We start from the raw sequence: 14,377 nt of genomic DNA, 5'->3' as shown, positions 1-14,377 counted from the left end.
TCAATGCTGTGCTTTATGTTATACATACACCCCCCTCCCCCCAAATGATGCTGATACAATTATCTGTATAATATGTGGTACATACCTTTAGCCAACCACACAGAACTGTGTTACCAGATTTATACATTCATTATAATGTCACCTCAAGTCTGCAAATCAATTAAATATATATCCTTACTTTGTTTACAAAAGGCTTCTTCACCACTCCAAATTCTGTTACTCTGACAGGTCCTATTGTCACTACCAGTTAGCTCATAACCAGTGTTACATGTGAAACTACACGTGTCTCCCTCATAACCCACTCCTACTCTACTGGAACTACATGACATTCCTCCATTGGATGGTGTTGATAGGATATCACATCGGATGTCTACAAGTACAGATGAGCACATGTAGCTAAAATACAGAAAAGAAATTGTACTAAGTATTATTCATACCAATTGCAAACTGTATTAATGGTTGTCGGTTATCTGCCATAATGTCTGAATCAACTGAGCTGATTGTACTTGATGCATTAGTTGAAAAGTTGATATAAGCTATATATCCTTCAGTTGCAATATTCATCAACTGATAACTTGAATCAGATGGGTGATAGTATCCAATCACATCTCCAGTTTCAAACTCAATTCTGTCATTCCCATTAAGAGACACATTCCATAACCAGTACGCATTAGTAGTATTAATACCAATTTGAACTACTTCATTTTCTAGTAACTGAACTTCACCCACTTTATCAAATATGGTATTATCGGGTGTTGTTGGATGCCACACTTGCAAATAAGGACCAGTTAATCCAGCTTCATTTCTCTCCGTACTACCAGTTATCCCACTTATTCTACCATTACAAGTGAAATTGGCTCGTGGAACAATTACTTGGCGTTGTAGTGGAATAATACGATCACCTCTCTGTTGAACTGTGACATTATCAAAGCATCTTTTCCTACCTGTACACATGATTCCAGCATATAACAAAGAAGATAGTAATAACCACCTTAACAATATTATTACCAATACGTAGTTATTTTTAGTGGAAGCTTTTTAAGGAGGCCCTTATTGTTACATAGGTGCTTCCATAGTTAATATGTTGTATACGTACATGGGCAATAACACTCTTGTAGAATGGCTTCAATGTGCAAGATATTTGTGACAAAATTCAGGAAACTGTTAGTACATGCACATGAGTAGATTGAGGTTATAAAACATCATAGCTGTGAAATCAACAAAATACGTAATGTAACTGTTTAGTAATCTCACCATGAGTTGAAGATTTTCACATAGATTTGTACCAAACAGAAATTCAGTGCCAAGAACTACATTGTCAGTTTGAGAACAGTTTCTTTGTTAATTTTACAGCTTAATGTAAGACTGATCAGTAATATGGAAGCCCATAAGCCATGGTTTCCTATCAATGGTTATAGAAAAAGATAAAAAGTTATAAACACAAGCATTAGCTGCCTTAGATAACTCTAACTTGACTATAGAATGAAATATGAATAGACAATTGCATAATGGCAATCTCTATACAAATATTTTAGATAAAAACAATTAAAAAATAGGATGCAGTTTTCAGGGCCGCTAAGAGCATTTAGGGGGCCCAGGGAAAATTTAAAACGTGAGGCCCAACAACTGATATAGCTAGATAACACCTTCAGTATGCGAAGTATGCTAACCTAGGGGGTCTGGAAGTATGCCCCCAGGAAAAGTTTGAAAATTATAGACTCTCCGAGATCGAATATGAGAGTGATTCCAATAGTTTATTACAGTATAATAATTATTAATGACTGTTGTTGTATTAGGGTGACTGCTCTATTAGGGTATCTCAAGCTTGCATATTTTTTTTTATAGACACAAATTTTTAAACACTATACCATATGTAAGACTAATTTTAATGGTTTGTTAGAGTAACTAAAACTGAATATTTGCCTAACAGTTGTATTAGGATAACTGCTCTAAAAGAGTATCTCAGTCTTGATGTACAAGTCACACTCTATATAGGCGCCTTATAAGATATTACAAGTAATGGTTTGCTGCACCTATAGAATATACTCATTACTTATTTAGCTTGCTTGCTGGCTAATACATAGATAGTATCTTACTAAGGGTTCCTGTGTCTTCAAGTCTACAAGGAAGATTTACACTGTTGTACTTTTGTTTTTGTAAGTGGATATTGTAGCTATGGGGCAGCTATGAGGCCCCTTAAAAAGTGGGGCCCAGGGAAAAATTCCCCCAGTTGCCCCCTCCATGTCAGTGGCCCTGGCAGTTTTTAAAGAAAGCTAGTGTTTAAAATGTTATTAATAAATGCCAAGAAACTGTATACAATACTTTATTACTACAATTTCTATTGGCATACTGCTGCCATTTCTAAGCCACCAGTCTTCATTTTACAATGTTATATACCTTGGCCTTCTGCCTTTTCACAGTGATATTCTTCCATTTTAGTTGGACTGCATGGCAAAGGCAATCCCAATATTGAGATAATCTCCTATTAGTTAAGTGACAAGTACAATACCTAGTTATTCTATAGCTTTGTCAACACTGCAGCTAAAGAATGACTACTAAAGATACCATCTCATTAACATACGTACATGGCTAGACACTCAAAGCATATTTAATTGCTACTTATGTCACTAAATCACTGTACGTACTACTGTAACTTCACACTCAGATACAGTAATTATGAGACTGGATTTGTGAAAAGAGGTCTCCAATAAACCAACAATTTACCAATTTTAATGACTTATAACTTCAGATTGGAAAAGGCTATTGACTTGAAATTTGGTCAGTAATGAGCACCATCATAGCTTAGTGGATGGAGAAATTTTCTATTTCGTATGTTTCATGAAATGCAAGTTATAGTTTTCTGTGTTTATATAATTGGATGTGTGTGGAAGAGTCCTTTTCGCAAATCCAGTCACATAATTATAATATCTTTAATACCTTTATGCCTTCAAACAACAATATCAATTAAAAGTTAGAAGCTTTTCAGACACTTGTTAATTTAAACTGAGTAGGTATCATGACGAATTGGCAAAAGGGAAATAATCTACATTCAATGTGTAAACTCATACTTACTGTAGGAATACTGTTTGTGGTACGAATAGAGATAATCCCCCTCGCATCAATTTTTTTCATTAACACTTACGTACACTTATTTACCTTCCTTGCAAACAGTACTTCTACCACTCCAACTTCCATTACTCTGACAGGTCCTAGTGTCACTACCAGTTAGATTATAACCAGTGTTACATGTGAAACTACAGGTGTCTCCCTCAAAACCAACTCCTACTCTACCAGAGCTACATGACATTCCTCCATTGGATGTTGTTGATAGAATATCACATTGGATGCCTACAAACATTAGGCATGCCACATTATGTGAATCTGATTACAGTATGGAATTAATAACTTACCAAATAAAAGCTGGATTAATGGTTGTTGCAGGTTTATGATACAATGTTCACTACTAGTATTAAAGGTTGTCATATTCCCTCCATCACAATCATAAACACTTGATCCATTACCACTAATAGTATTAACTTGATAACGTACATTAGATGGATGATAACATCCAATAACATCTCCTGAATTAAACTCTATCCTCTCATTATCACTAACAACTATCTCTGCTAACCAGTACCCATCCATTGCTCTTACTTCACTATCTTCTAATACAATTTCATCACCAATTCTTTCATAAACACTGGGATCACCTGACATGGGACGCCACACTTGAAAGCTAGGATACTCACTACCACTATTATTTAGTGATAGACTAGCAGTAATATGTGTTATTATACCATCACTGTTACTACAGTTAACATATGGAATGATCACTTGTCTATCAACTCTTAACTGGTCATCTCCTCCTTGATAAACATTGACACCTACTATGCATTCTAAGGAAAAAAGTATTAGGAGTACACTTGCAAGAATTACATCACACATATACATAGTATTCCCTACTGAGTATGTATGTTTCACATGAGAAATCCAAAAAGTAATATATTATAATTTATTCTAAAATATAAAGGTATTATTGTACAGTATTAGTAGTAGTGTATAGTAGGGATTGCTCCAATAAAAGGGCACCCACAAAAAACCATCACAGAAATATTCTCTGTGATGAAAGTACCTTACAGAAGAGTCTTAATACTTAATAATGTATCTAACATCAAGACATCAAGTCTAGTATTAAAAGCATTACAAATGAATATACAGTATGTATAAGATCCTTTTTAAAAAAAGCCTCTTGGTATGTCTGCCGTCCTGACCACATTCCCAAGGATAGAGGTTAAAACCACATTCACATTACCAAGATTGTACAATTAAGTTCTACTTGGCTTGGCAGGTCCAATTTTGGCTGCCATTCACAATCTCACCCATTAAGTGTAAACATATTTGTTTTACGATCAATGCATGAAAATGGAAGCAGTTCTTGTTCTTCAACCTTATGTACTGCTCTTCTAGAAATCCTCCATCTCACGAAAACAACAAAGAAAAGCTATTGAATGTAGGCTTCAGAAAACACGACTGTGAAAAGAAGTTACAAACTGGTAACTTTCAAGTGATGAATTTTAACTGTGCATGTATATAGCATCCTTTCCTGTTGGTAATTTCTTCTTCAAGCAACAATGCGCCTACAGGACAACTACTGTAGTGTAGGCTGGCTTGGTGTTATCGAATGGACTAGCTTGGTTTGATTGAACGCAGTTTGGAGGTTGTTTACATATTACAGTTTATCAAATACCACTCCAAATCGTGCTACTGAGCTAGTGTGAATGGGCTTAATGCCACATAGGGCACAACTATTTATGCCAACAAAATGTTTTAAAAATCAATAAAATTGTTGAACTCTTCTTTCACACTGAAGGAAGGTGCTAACGGCAAAAACCTTAGTAGCATCATGTTTCCCAAAGCAAGAGGGCCATAATTCAAACACCTGTTTCTTGTCAGTGCTTCCAAATCTGTACTTCCATGGAGATAATTATAAGAATCAGCCTGCCTAATGTTGGACAGGCAAAGCAATCCACTGACTTTTTTCCTCACATTTTTGCATTCTCCCTGGTCACAGGAAGAAAAAACTTATCCAGCAATGGATTTGCCTGTTCATGGAGAATGTAATGATATAAGTTGCATTTCAGTACAGGACTGTATTCTTGAGTTATGACCATTTAAATTAAGCACCTGCAGTTTATTTTCTGCAATGTCACCGTATAAATTGATCTTTATGTTGTTACCTTATTGTAGCACAGTAATTTCAAAAGTTCTTGGCTTCTACAGAATTTTGGTTAACCATTCCTTAGGATATCTGGGTAAAGAAAATACAGTAAAATGGAATTTAAAAATTTGCTATCATGCAGTACAATAGTACTGTAGGGACCACAAAGAAGTAGGCGTGCCCACGGGATAACATCACCCAAAAACCATCTTCAATTTCCCTGACGACAATGAGGCAGTATTGGTTAGGTAAAACTAAGCCCAAACAAGTTTTCAGATTGACCCGAAACACTTTCAACAAGTTGCTGCGGAATTTAAAAAAAAATTGTTTAATGGAATTTTCTATTGACTGACTAAGTAACTAAGTAACTGACTGATGCCTTCAGACAAGCATAACTCGATAACGATTAAGGCTACGGGCTTGATTTTTTCACTGTTCGATGTTGCTTCAGCCCGACAGGTACCTTTTGGCATACCGCAGTACGTACAGTGCATTCTTCATGGGCTTACCAGTGTCCCTGTTTGTGTCCCATTCATCTTTGCTGACAGCGAAAAGTGTCGAATTGGTGGTAGCACGTGATGGGTTCCTTTTGTAATGGAAACCCTCTGTATTTTTATAGTGGTTATTTTGATAGCAGAGGTGCTTTTCAAAGAGTTCTTGATTCGAAATGCTGCATAACACGCTGAACATAGCTGACAACGAAGTGTAATGGATACTTCACTTTTCAGACGATAATTGGGGCACTTGGTGCCATTTCAGATGTGGTATGCATGAATTGCAGAGGTGCTTTTTGAACAGTTCTTGATTCGAAATGCTGCGTAACACGTTGAACATAGCTGACAACGAAGTGTAATGGATACTTCACTTTTCAGACAATAATTGGAGCATGAGGTGCCATTTCAGATGTGGTATGCATGGGTTCACCAGTCATAATAATTATTTACAAAAAAAGTTAACAAACAAGTACACAGAAAAATTTGGAATTTTCAACTAGAGTAGGGACCATAGCACATCGATAAAAAGTACTAAAACAAACTGGAGTAGTGCATGATATTAAATCACAGTAAAGCAATAAGAAGTGTTACATCCCTACTGTGCTAAAGATACCATTATGGAAATGCACAGTAGGGATATAACACTTCTTATTGTTTTACTGTGATTTAATATCATGCACTACTCCAGCTTGTTTCAGTACTTTTTATCGATGTGCTATGGTCCCTACTCTAGTTGATAATTCTAAGTTTTTCTATGTACTTGTTTGTTAACTTTTTTTGTAAATAATTATCATGACTGATGAACCCACGCATGCTGCAAAATAAATGGTGCTGCACACCCCAGCTATATCAGTTATCATCTGAAAAGTGAAGTGTTCATTTACGCTTCATTGTCATATATGTTCAACCCATTACACAGCATTTCGGATCAAGAACTGTTTGAAAAGCACCTCTGCAATCCGAAAGAAATGGTGCCGCACTCTCCAGTTACATCAGTTATCATCTGAAAAGTGAAGTATCCATTATGCTTCATTGTCAGCTATGTTCAACCTGTTAAACAGCAGTATGAATCAAGGACTGTTTAAAAAGCACCCCTACAATCAAAATAGCCACTATGAAAAATACAGACAATTTCCGTTACGAAGGAAAGCCATCAAGTGCTACCATCAAATCGACACTTTTCACTGTCAGCAAAAATGAATGGGACACAAAGGAGGACACTGGTAAGTCCATGAAGAATGCATTGCACATACTGCGGTATGCCAAAAGGCACCTCTTGGGCCGAAGCAACGTCAAAGAGTGAAAAAATCAAGCCTGTAGCCCTAGCCATTATCAAGTTAAGCTTGTCTGAAGGCATTAGTCAGTTACTTACTTACTCATTCAGTCATTAGAAAATTCTGTTAAATAATTAAAAAAAAACTCCATAGCAACTTGTTGAAAGCATTTCAGGTCGATCTGAAGGCTTGTTTAGGCTTAGTTTTACCAAACCAATACTGCCTCATCGTCGTCAGGGAAAATTGAGGATGATTTTTGGGTAATGTTATTTCGTGGGCCACGTCTACTCCTTTGTGGTTCCTACTATACAGTATGATACATACGTAACTCGTTTGGAAAATCCCTATCATACAGTATGATAGGGATTTTCCGAACGAGTTGCGTATGCTACAATACCATCATTCATATCTTGTTTCATTACTTTTTATTGCTTGAGTCTCTACTTCACTTTTAAATAATTTTAAAACATACCTGCTTGTTTGGTTTCTTTTGTTATAGCATACCGTATAGAGGGAAACTTTGGCACCATTAAAATTTGGCGAATTTGGCGATTGACCATGAATTCGCCAAATTTTCCCCATCCAAATATTTTGGTGATGAAGAAAATAGCAAACCAATCCTCAAACTAATCAATTTTCTACTCAACCAAGGGATAGTGGGCCAGGCATTACGCTAGAGCCAAGCCTGCCTCGACTACCACACTAGGTAGCTAGTTACTGTACACGTGGTATCCTCAAACTTCAACTTGAAACGGGCATGACAAGTATAGCGAGTCCTACCATGTTAAGTACGATATTCACTATTCCAGAGGGTGTAGATCTACTTTCTATATAGTATTACCTTTTAGTTAGTAGCTGACTCCAGGCGCCGAATCGCTGAGAGGCGTGGCACTCCAGTTCTTGCTTCAGGCACAGCAAGTAGTGATCTAATTAATTCAATACAGCACGCGCTTTGCTAATAATTCGCCAAATTTTATTTCGCCAACAGTGGTATTTTGCTTGATTCGCCAAATTTTTCCCCCTCCAAAGTTTCCCTCCGTATGGTACTGTGTGACTGTTCTATTAAGATGACTGCTGTATTAGAGTATCTTGAGGTAGCCTTCACCCACCAGCGGGCAAGTCACTATTAATTTTTTCATATTTTCATTACTCTGCCATTATGAATGCAGCTAGACCAATAACAAGGTGTGTGGTCATAATGATCAAGTATGAGATCATTATTAACCAACCAAGATCATTACAAGGCATTGTCTCAAACCTATCATGAAGTTACAGGTACGTATATACCGAGTGTAAGTGCTTTAATATGCTTTTCAAGGAAAGTGTTGATATGGAAAATTAATGCCTTGATATGCAGGGTCTCATTGCATTACAAAGAAGACAACCAGCCTGATTGAAGATACGTAAAAGGAAAGGCAAGGCACAGGGGCACACGCTCGTTGAAACCCAAAAGGCACATGCCACTGGTGAGTTTTAAATGGTGGCCATGCATTGCATTGTTTGGCCTCCAGCATTGCAACTGTGGTCAGGCAGGCAGACTGCAGGAAGGCTGGTAGGCAGGCAGGCAGGCAGGCAGGCAGGCAGGCAGGCAGGCAGGCAGGCAGGGAGGCAGGCAGGCAGGCAGGCAGGCAGGCAGGCAGGCAGGCAGGCAGGCAGGCAGGCAGGCAGGCAGGCAGGCAGGCAGGCAGGCAGGCAGGCAGGCAGGCAGGCAGGCAGGCAGGCAGGCAAAATCTTAAGTTTTGGTGATTTAAAAAAAATTCTATATCAGGCCGCATGTAACTGTTTTCTTGTTTATTTGATGTTAGATGGACTAATTATAATTCTGTCAAGGTGATTTTCTTCATGTAAGATGTTTCTGGGATGGTTTTTAAAGGTGGAATTTTAGGCGGTGCTCTTCACTTTTGGGGGGATCCGTACTTATTAACAGTACTACAGGACTGTTTGATAAACTTCAACTTCTTCTGAATGTTCTATTAGAGTAGTTTTCAACTTCAAATTGACTGGTTCCAAGAACTGTGCCCAGTTACTTTGATTCACTTGCAACCACAAAAAATTTAAGCTGTGATAGATACTGTAGATTATTCACATTTGAGTTTCACCTCAATCTCATAGGTGGTTTGTCCTGTAGGCATGGCAAATAATCAATCTCATATCTAGATCGTGTGCTTTTTACCAATGTTTGGTTGTCACACTATAACTCTAACAAACTGCTTTCAAACAACAAAGGCTAGAGCTAATATGATTAACTTATCCTATAGGCATGACAATAAATTGGTATTTTAACTTTGCAAATGTTTATATATATATAATTTCACACCAAAGTTGATAACAAGTTTTGCCTTTGACTAAAGTATAGCAGTTTTTGTAAGCATGCATTTTTAAAAAAGGAAAGCAAAGAAAATAAGTCGGATTGGTATCTTGGGCAAGCCTGAGGTCAAGTTCAGAAAATAGACTACTGGAGGTGGAGGGCATTTCCATAGTAAAAGTTGTCTTGTTTCGTAGAAGTATATAAAAATGTGTGAAAATTTTGTTATTGTTTTTCCCATATACATACCCTTGCCCATACAGGTTTAACCTGTTTTAGTATTCACATGTGACAAAGGACTTATTTACGTATGTACATAGCTTTTGTTCCTGATTATTTCACTAATGATAGTTTCAATCAAATGGTCAGTGTGCCAGCTTCTTGGGCCAGTACAGTATCATGGAAATTTGTACAAAGGTAGAGGGTAGAGCTGCATGGGCAATAGTAAAAAATATTGAGTATCGTGATATTAATTTTCAAATCGTATCATGATATTTAGCCTCTACACAATCGTGATGGATGTAACACTTCTAAATGACTACTAAGTAGTTCTATTCATGAACCATATTCTTGCCTTTTCACAAGAAAGGATCAATGATTAGGTGTAAACAATGTATAAATTAGCAAGTTTGTTAACATAATTCTCAATAGTACAAGCAGCTAACTACTGGTCTATCATTGGATACTATTGTGACACATATCATTATCGAGATATTTTCATTGCTATCGACTGTCTGGTGGAAATTTTGCTATCGCCCACCACTAGTAGAGGGTGGACAATACATAGTTTGGCAATTACTATTGACATGAAAACAAAAGACAGAAATGATGGAAAGCCAGATGTTAACAAAGAATTTATGGAATTTTAAAAAGCAACAGCCGGCCAGGTCATAATTATGTCAAACTCCAGTAATTTACATTTTCCCTAGTGAATCAAATTGTCAATACCTTTTTTGCAGCTTGTTTCACTTCCACTCCAACTCTGATCACTTTGACAGGTCCTAGTGTTACTACCAGTTAGCTCATAACCAGTGTTACATGTGAAATTACAAGTATCTCCCTCATAACCCACTCCTACTCTACCAGAACTACATAACATTCCTCCATTGGATGGTGTTGATAGGATATCACATCGGATGTCTAATATATGATATACATGTATATATACACTAATGTAGTTGCAAAACTGTACTCATACCAATTGTAAACTGTATCAGTGGTTGCAGGTTAGTCACAGTAGCATCCTGGGTAGCTACGTCGGTTGTATTCAACGCAAAAGTGAATTCATTAGCATAAGCTGTATATCCCATAGTTCTAATATTCCACACTCTATAACGTGAGTCAGGTGGATGATAATATCCTATAACATCTCCAGTTTCAAACTCAATTCTGTCATCATCATTAAGAGTTATATTTACTAGCCAGTAAGTGTCGTTGTTTTTATCAACTTCTTCAACTACTTCACTTTCTACTAAATGAACTTCACCCACTTTATCAAATACATCACCACCAGGTGTTGCTTGATGCCACACTTCCAAATAAGGATTAGTTCCACCACTAGATACTCTGTCCATGCTAGCAGTTATACCAGTTACTCTACCATTACAAGTGAAATTAGCACGTGGAACAATTACTTGAAGTCGTTGTAGCAATCTCCGAGTTCCTTTTTGTTGTACTGTGACATGTTCAAAGCAACTTTTGCTACCTAACAACAATATCAAAATTAATAAAATTAGATGTTGCTCAAAATTACACATAAAATTCAAGTTATTTACATAGGCGGTTACAAACAAGTATAGCTCACAAAGCGTTCATCTGATCACTTCGAAAAACAGATTTTATTACTTGGCAAAGAGTAAGCTATCTGCCTGTATATAAACTTTTAGCATACAAAAAAATAACCCACCCACTACGACGTGCTGAATCATTTTGCGTCCCTCCACATTTGTATCGTCATTGTGTTTGTCTGACAATGATGATATCACGTGATATCTATATATCAACTGAATCACCATCACGTGAGGAGTACTATGACACCAAGCAAAAGGCGATAAAACAAAGTACGGCCTAGTTATGGCCTTTTGTACATTGTTATGTCAAGAAGGAAGACGGAGGGATAGTTCTTTAACTCTTTCAAAGTGAAGCGAGTATCTCTGGGTTGGACAGACCCAACAAAGTATGAGACCATTCAAATCAAAATTTAACGGTGAGTAAGATGGTGTGTATTGTTTTTAGATAGGTTTAACAGTTTTGTGTTATAGACTTTAGTTTTACAAGGCATGCATACGATCCAGTTTACTGGATTATGCATTTGCAGTGCTTGCGTTTTATAAAACAGCTGCAGGTTTAAGGATTAGGTAAATAGGATATAAATTTCATAGAAACTTGTTAAAAGATTTTGAGGTCACTCTGAAGGCACTTTGGCGCTTGGTTGTGCCTAATCAATACTTCCAAGGTGTTGTGAAGGAAGTGAAACTGGATTTTGGGTGATAGTTTTGGGCAAGAAAGCCCAAACCTCCACAATCCCTACTATTAATACAGTATTTCCAAACTTCACTTGCATGGACAAACTCCTTTAACTACTACATTTTGTATTATGCATTCTGTTAGCAACTAAATGATTTGTACAGATACAGTCTGATAACTTGAGTAAAGTGTAGACTAAAGTTATGTAAGATGGCACTGAACTTTCTATGGGGTCATAAAGTAGTATATAGACGATAAAATTTTGCAGCCTATATACTTGACATAGTGTGACTATAATTAGGTTAGGTCAAGAATTACACCTTAGGTATATTTTGGTCCTACTTGACATTGTCACTATAATGAGGTGACCTTAGTAATGAGGTCATGAAATACACCTTAGGTTTGGGAATTACAGTACTTGACATAGTCATTTTAATATGGTGGTCTTATTAATGAGGTAGTTAAGTACACCTTAGTTATGGTTGGGACATACTTAATTGCCGTGGTCACTATTAAGGGGTGGTCTTATTAATGAGGTCATGAAGTACGTGTCTGAGACTTAATTATACTTGACATACAGGGCTGTATCCATTATGGTCTTTGTAAAGAGGTGGTTTTGTACAGAGGTGTTTAAGAAATAGCCACTACGTAAGGGTATTTATCCAGCATACATATATTAATTTATATAGATACTGTTTCTGCTTTTTATTTCCATATTCTGTTCCCAGTTTCTGTTTCCAGTTTCTGTTTCCAGTGTTTCCAACTTTCTATCTTGGCAGTACATTTGACACCATAATATTAAGAGGAGCAATGATATTATGTTTAATCCAGGTGTGCACCCACGACTGGCTGTGAGCATGTGCCTGGTTTACTGAAATTGTTTTTGTAAAATGTGTATGTATGCGTGAGCGTGTCACGCGCGCATGTGTGTGTGTGTGTGTGTGTGTGTGTGTGTGAGGCAGCATAGCCAAGTGACTAGAGCATCGGCCTGGTAATCGAGAGGATCCAGGTTTAATTCTCAGTTATGCCAATTTGGTGTTGTTGTTTTCTTGAACAAGAAACTTTACTCACATTGCTCCAGTCTACCCAACTGTTTAAATGGGGACCTGGTGGCCTGGTGTCATCTGGGGAAACAGCCCACTCAGCTGTAACATCAATGGGTACCTGGTGTTTACTGGGGAAGCAAAAGCCCGACTGTCCTTGTATCGCTTAGTAGTGTTGGGGTCGTTGTGGAACTTTCAGGTCTGCAACCTCACTCTGTCAAACCTGGGCAGTCCTCCTGCAGGTTACTAGCCCTGCCCCAGGAGAATTTTCCTGCACAAAGCTCAAGTGCCTGAGTGGTGCACAGGCATCCCAGTGCTGGGCATTAATAGAGGTACCTTGCACGGCTGCTGTAGGCTTTGCTGCAGGCTTTGTGTGTGTGTGTGTGTGTGCATGCGTGCACGCGTGCATGTGTGTGTGTGAGAGGCAGCATAGAAAAGTGGCTAGAGCGTTGTCCTGGAAATCAAAAGGTCCCAGGTTTGATTCCTAGTTATGCCATTTGGTGGTTTTGTTGTTTCTTTGAGCAAGAAACTTTACTCACATTGCTCCAGTCTACCCAACTGTTAAAATGAGTACCTGGTTGCCTGTTGCCAACTGAGGAGGCAGTCTATCCAGCTGTAACATCAATGGGTACTGTGAGACATAGCAAAGCTTCCTGCAGGCCACTAGTCCTACTCCAGGAGGATTTGTTTGTGCTGACTCCTATCACCTGAGTAGTGCACAGGTGTCCCAGTGCTGATTCATTGGGTAGGTGTGACTGCACCAGCAGCAGCCAAAGTATTTGCTTTTGTTTTGTTATGTGAGTGTGTGTGTGTGTGTGTACCTAGGTAGCCAAGTGGCTATATTGAGCATTGGCCTGGTAATCCAAAGGTTCCAGCTTTGATGCCCATTATACCAATTTGCGTGGTGTTGTTCTTTCCTTGAGCAAGAATTTTACTCACATGGCATTGCTCCAGTCTATCCAGCTGTATGTATGTTGGAGAACTGGTGGCCTAAAGAAGCAGCCCACTCAGCTGAAACATCAATGGGTACCTGGTGTTTACTGGGGAAGCAAATGCCCAACTGTCCTTGTTTTGTTTAACCTTTTTGCAAACTTCAGGTTCCATAGCCTCTCTACATGAAATCTGCATGAACAATCCTCCTGTGGGTTACCAGGAGGATTTGCTTGCATAAGGCTCAAGAGTCCGAGTGACCAATGCTTTAGCCAAACATACTCTACTATGTTAAATGCTACAAGCCTGATTTCTTTACTGCTAAGCATTGCAAGAGATACATTTCATCTTGTGATACATGAGTTGGTGACAAGTGTCCCAGTGCATGGCAATAGCTGTGTTGCGCAAGGCTGCTGTAGGCTTTGTTTTGCTTTGTGTACCTACCTATCTATGTTTATCCGTACGCATCCACAGGAGCAAACTCATTAGATGGTAAAAGCAGCTAATATATAAGAATTGAAAGCTAAGCAAACCCTGTATTAACCTTTCACACAGATGTGAGCTTTAATATGCTGTAGCTAATTGCATAATGGTGTATACAATATTTAGATGATGTACGTAAGATGGTATACAGCTTTTAAAAATGA

General features: G+C 37.9%; 1 protein-coding gene across 3 annotated transcripts in view; it reads right to left on the bottom strand.

Moving 5' to 3' along the window:
- LOC136254694 (uncharacterized) overlaps nt 1–14,377 on the bottom strand; it is an 86,496-nt gene that overhangs the window by 59,064 nt on the left and 13,055 nt on the right. For all 3 annotated transcript variants that reach the window (XM_066047422.1, XM_066047423.1, XM_066047424.1), the window contains exons 3-8: nt 10,490–10,996; nt 10,240–10,431; nt 3,411–3,896; nt 3,157–3,348; nt 438–944; nt 179–370 (exon numbers count right to left, since the gene is read on the bottom strand). In XM_066047422.1, the coding sequence (XP_065903494.1) occupies nt 179–370; nt 438–944; nt 3,157–3,348; nt 3,411–3,896; nt 10,240–10,431; nt 10,490–10,996 (2,076 nt within the window). The remainder of the gene's footprint in view (nt 1–178; nt 371–437; nt 945–3,156; nt 3,349–3,410; nt 3,897–10,239; nt 10,432–10,489; nt 10,997–14,377) is intronic.

The sequence above is a fragment of the Dysidea avara genome, chromosome 4, assembly GCF_963678975.1.
Source record: "Dysidea avara chromosome 4, odDysAvar1.4, whole genome shotgun sequence".
In the NCBI taxonomy this organism is placed as follows: domain Eukaryota; kingdom Metazoa; phylum Porifera; class Demospongiae; order Dictyoceratida; family Dysideidae; genus Dysidea; species Dysidea avara.
Note: the sequence above shows the minus strand (reverse complement) of the source record. Positions and strands in the feature narration are given on the sequence as shown.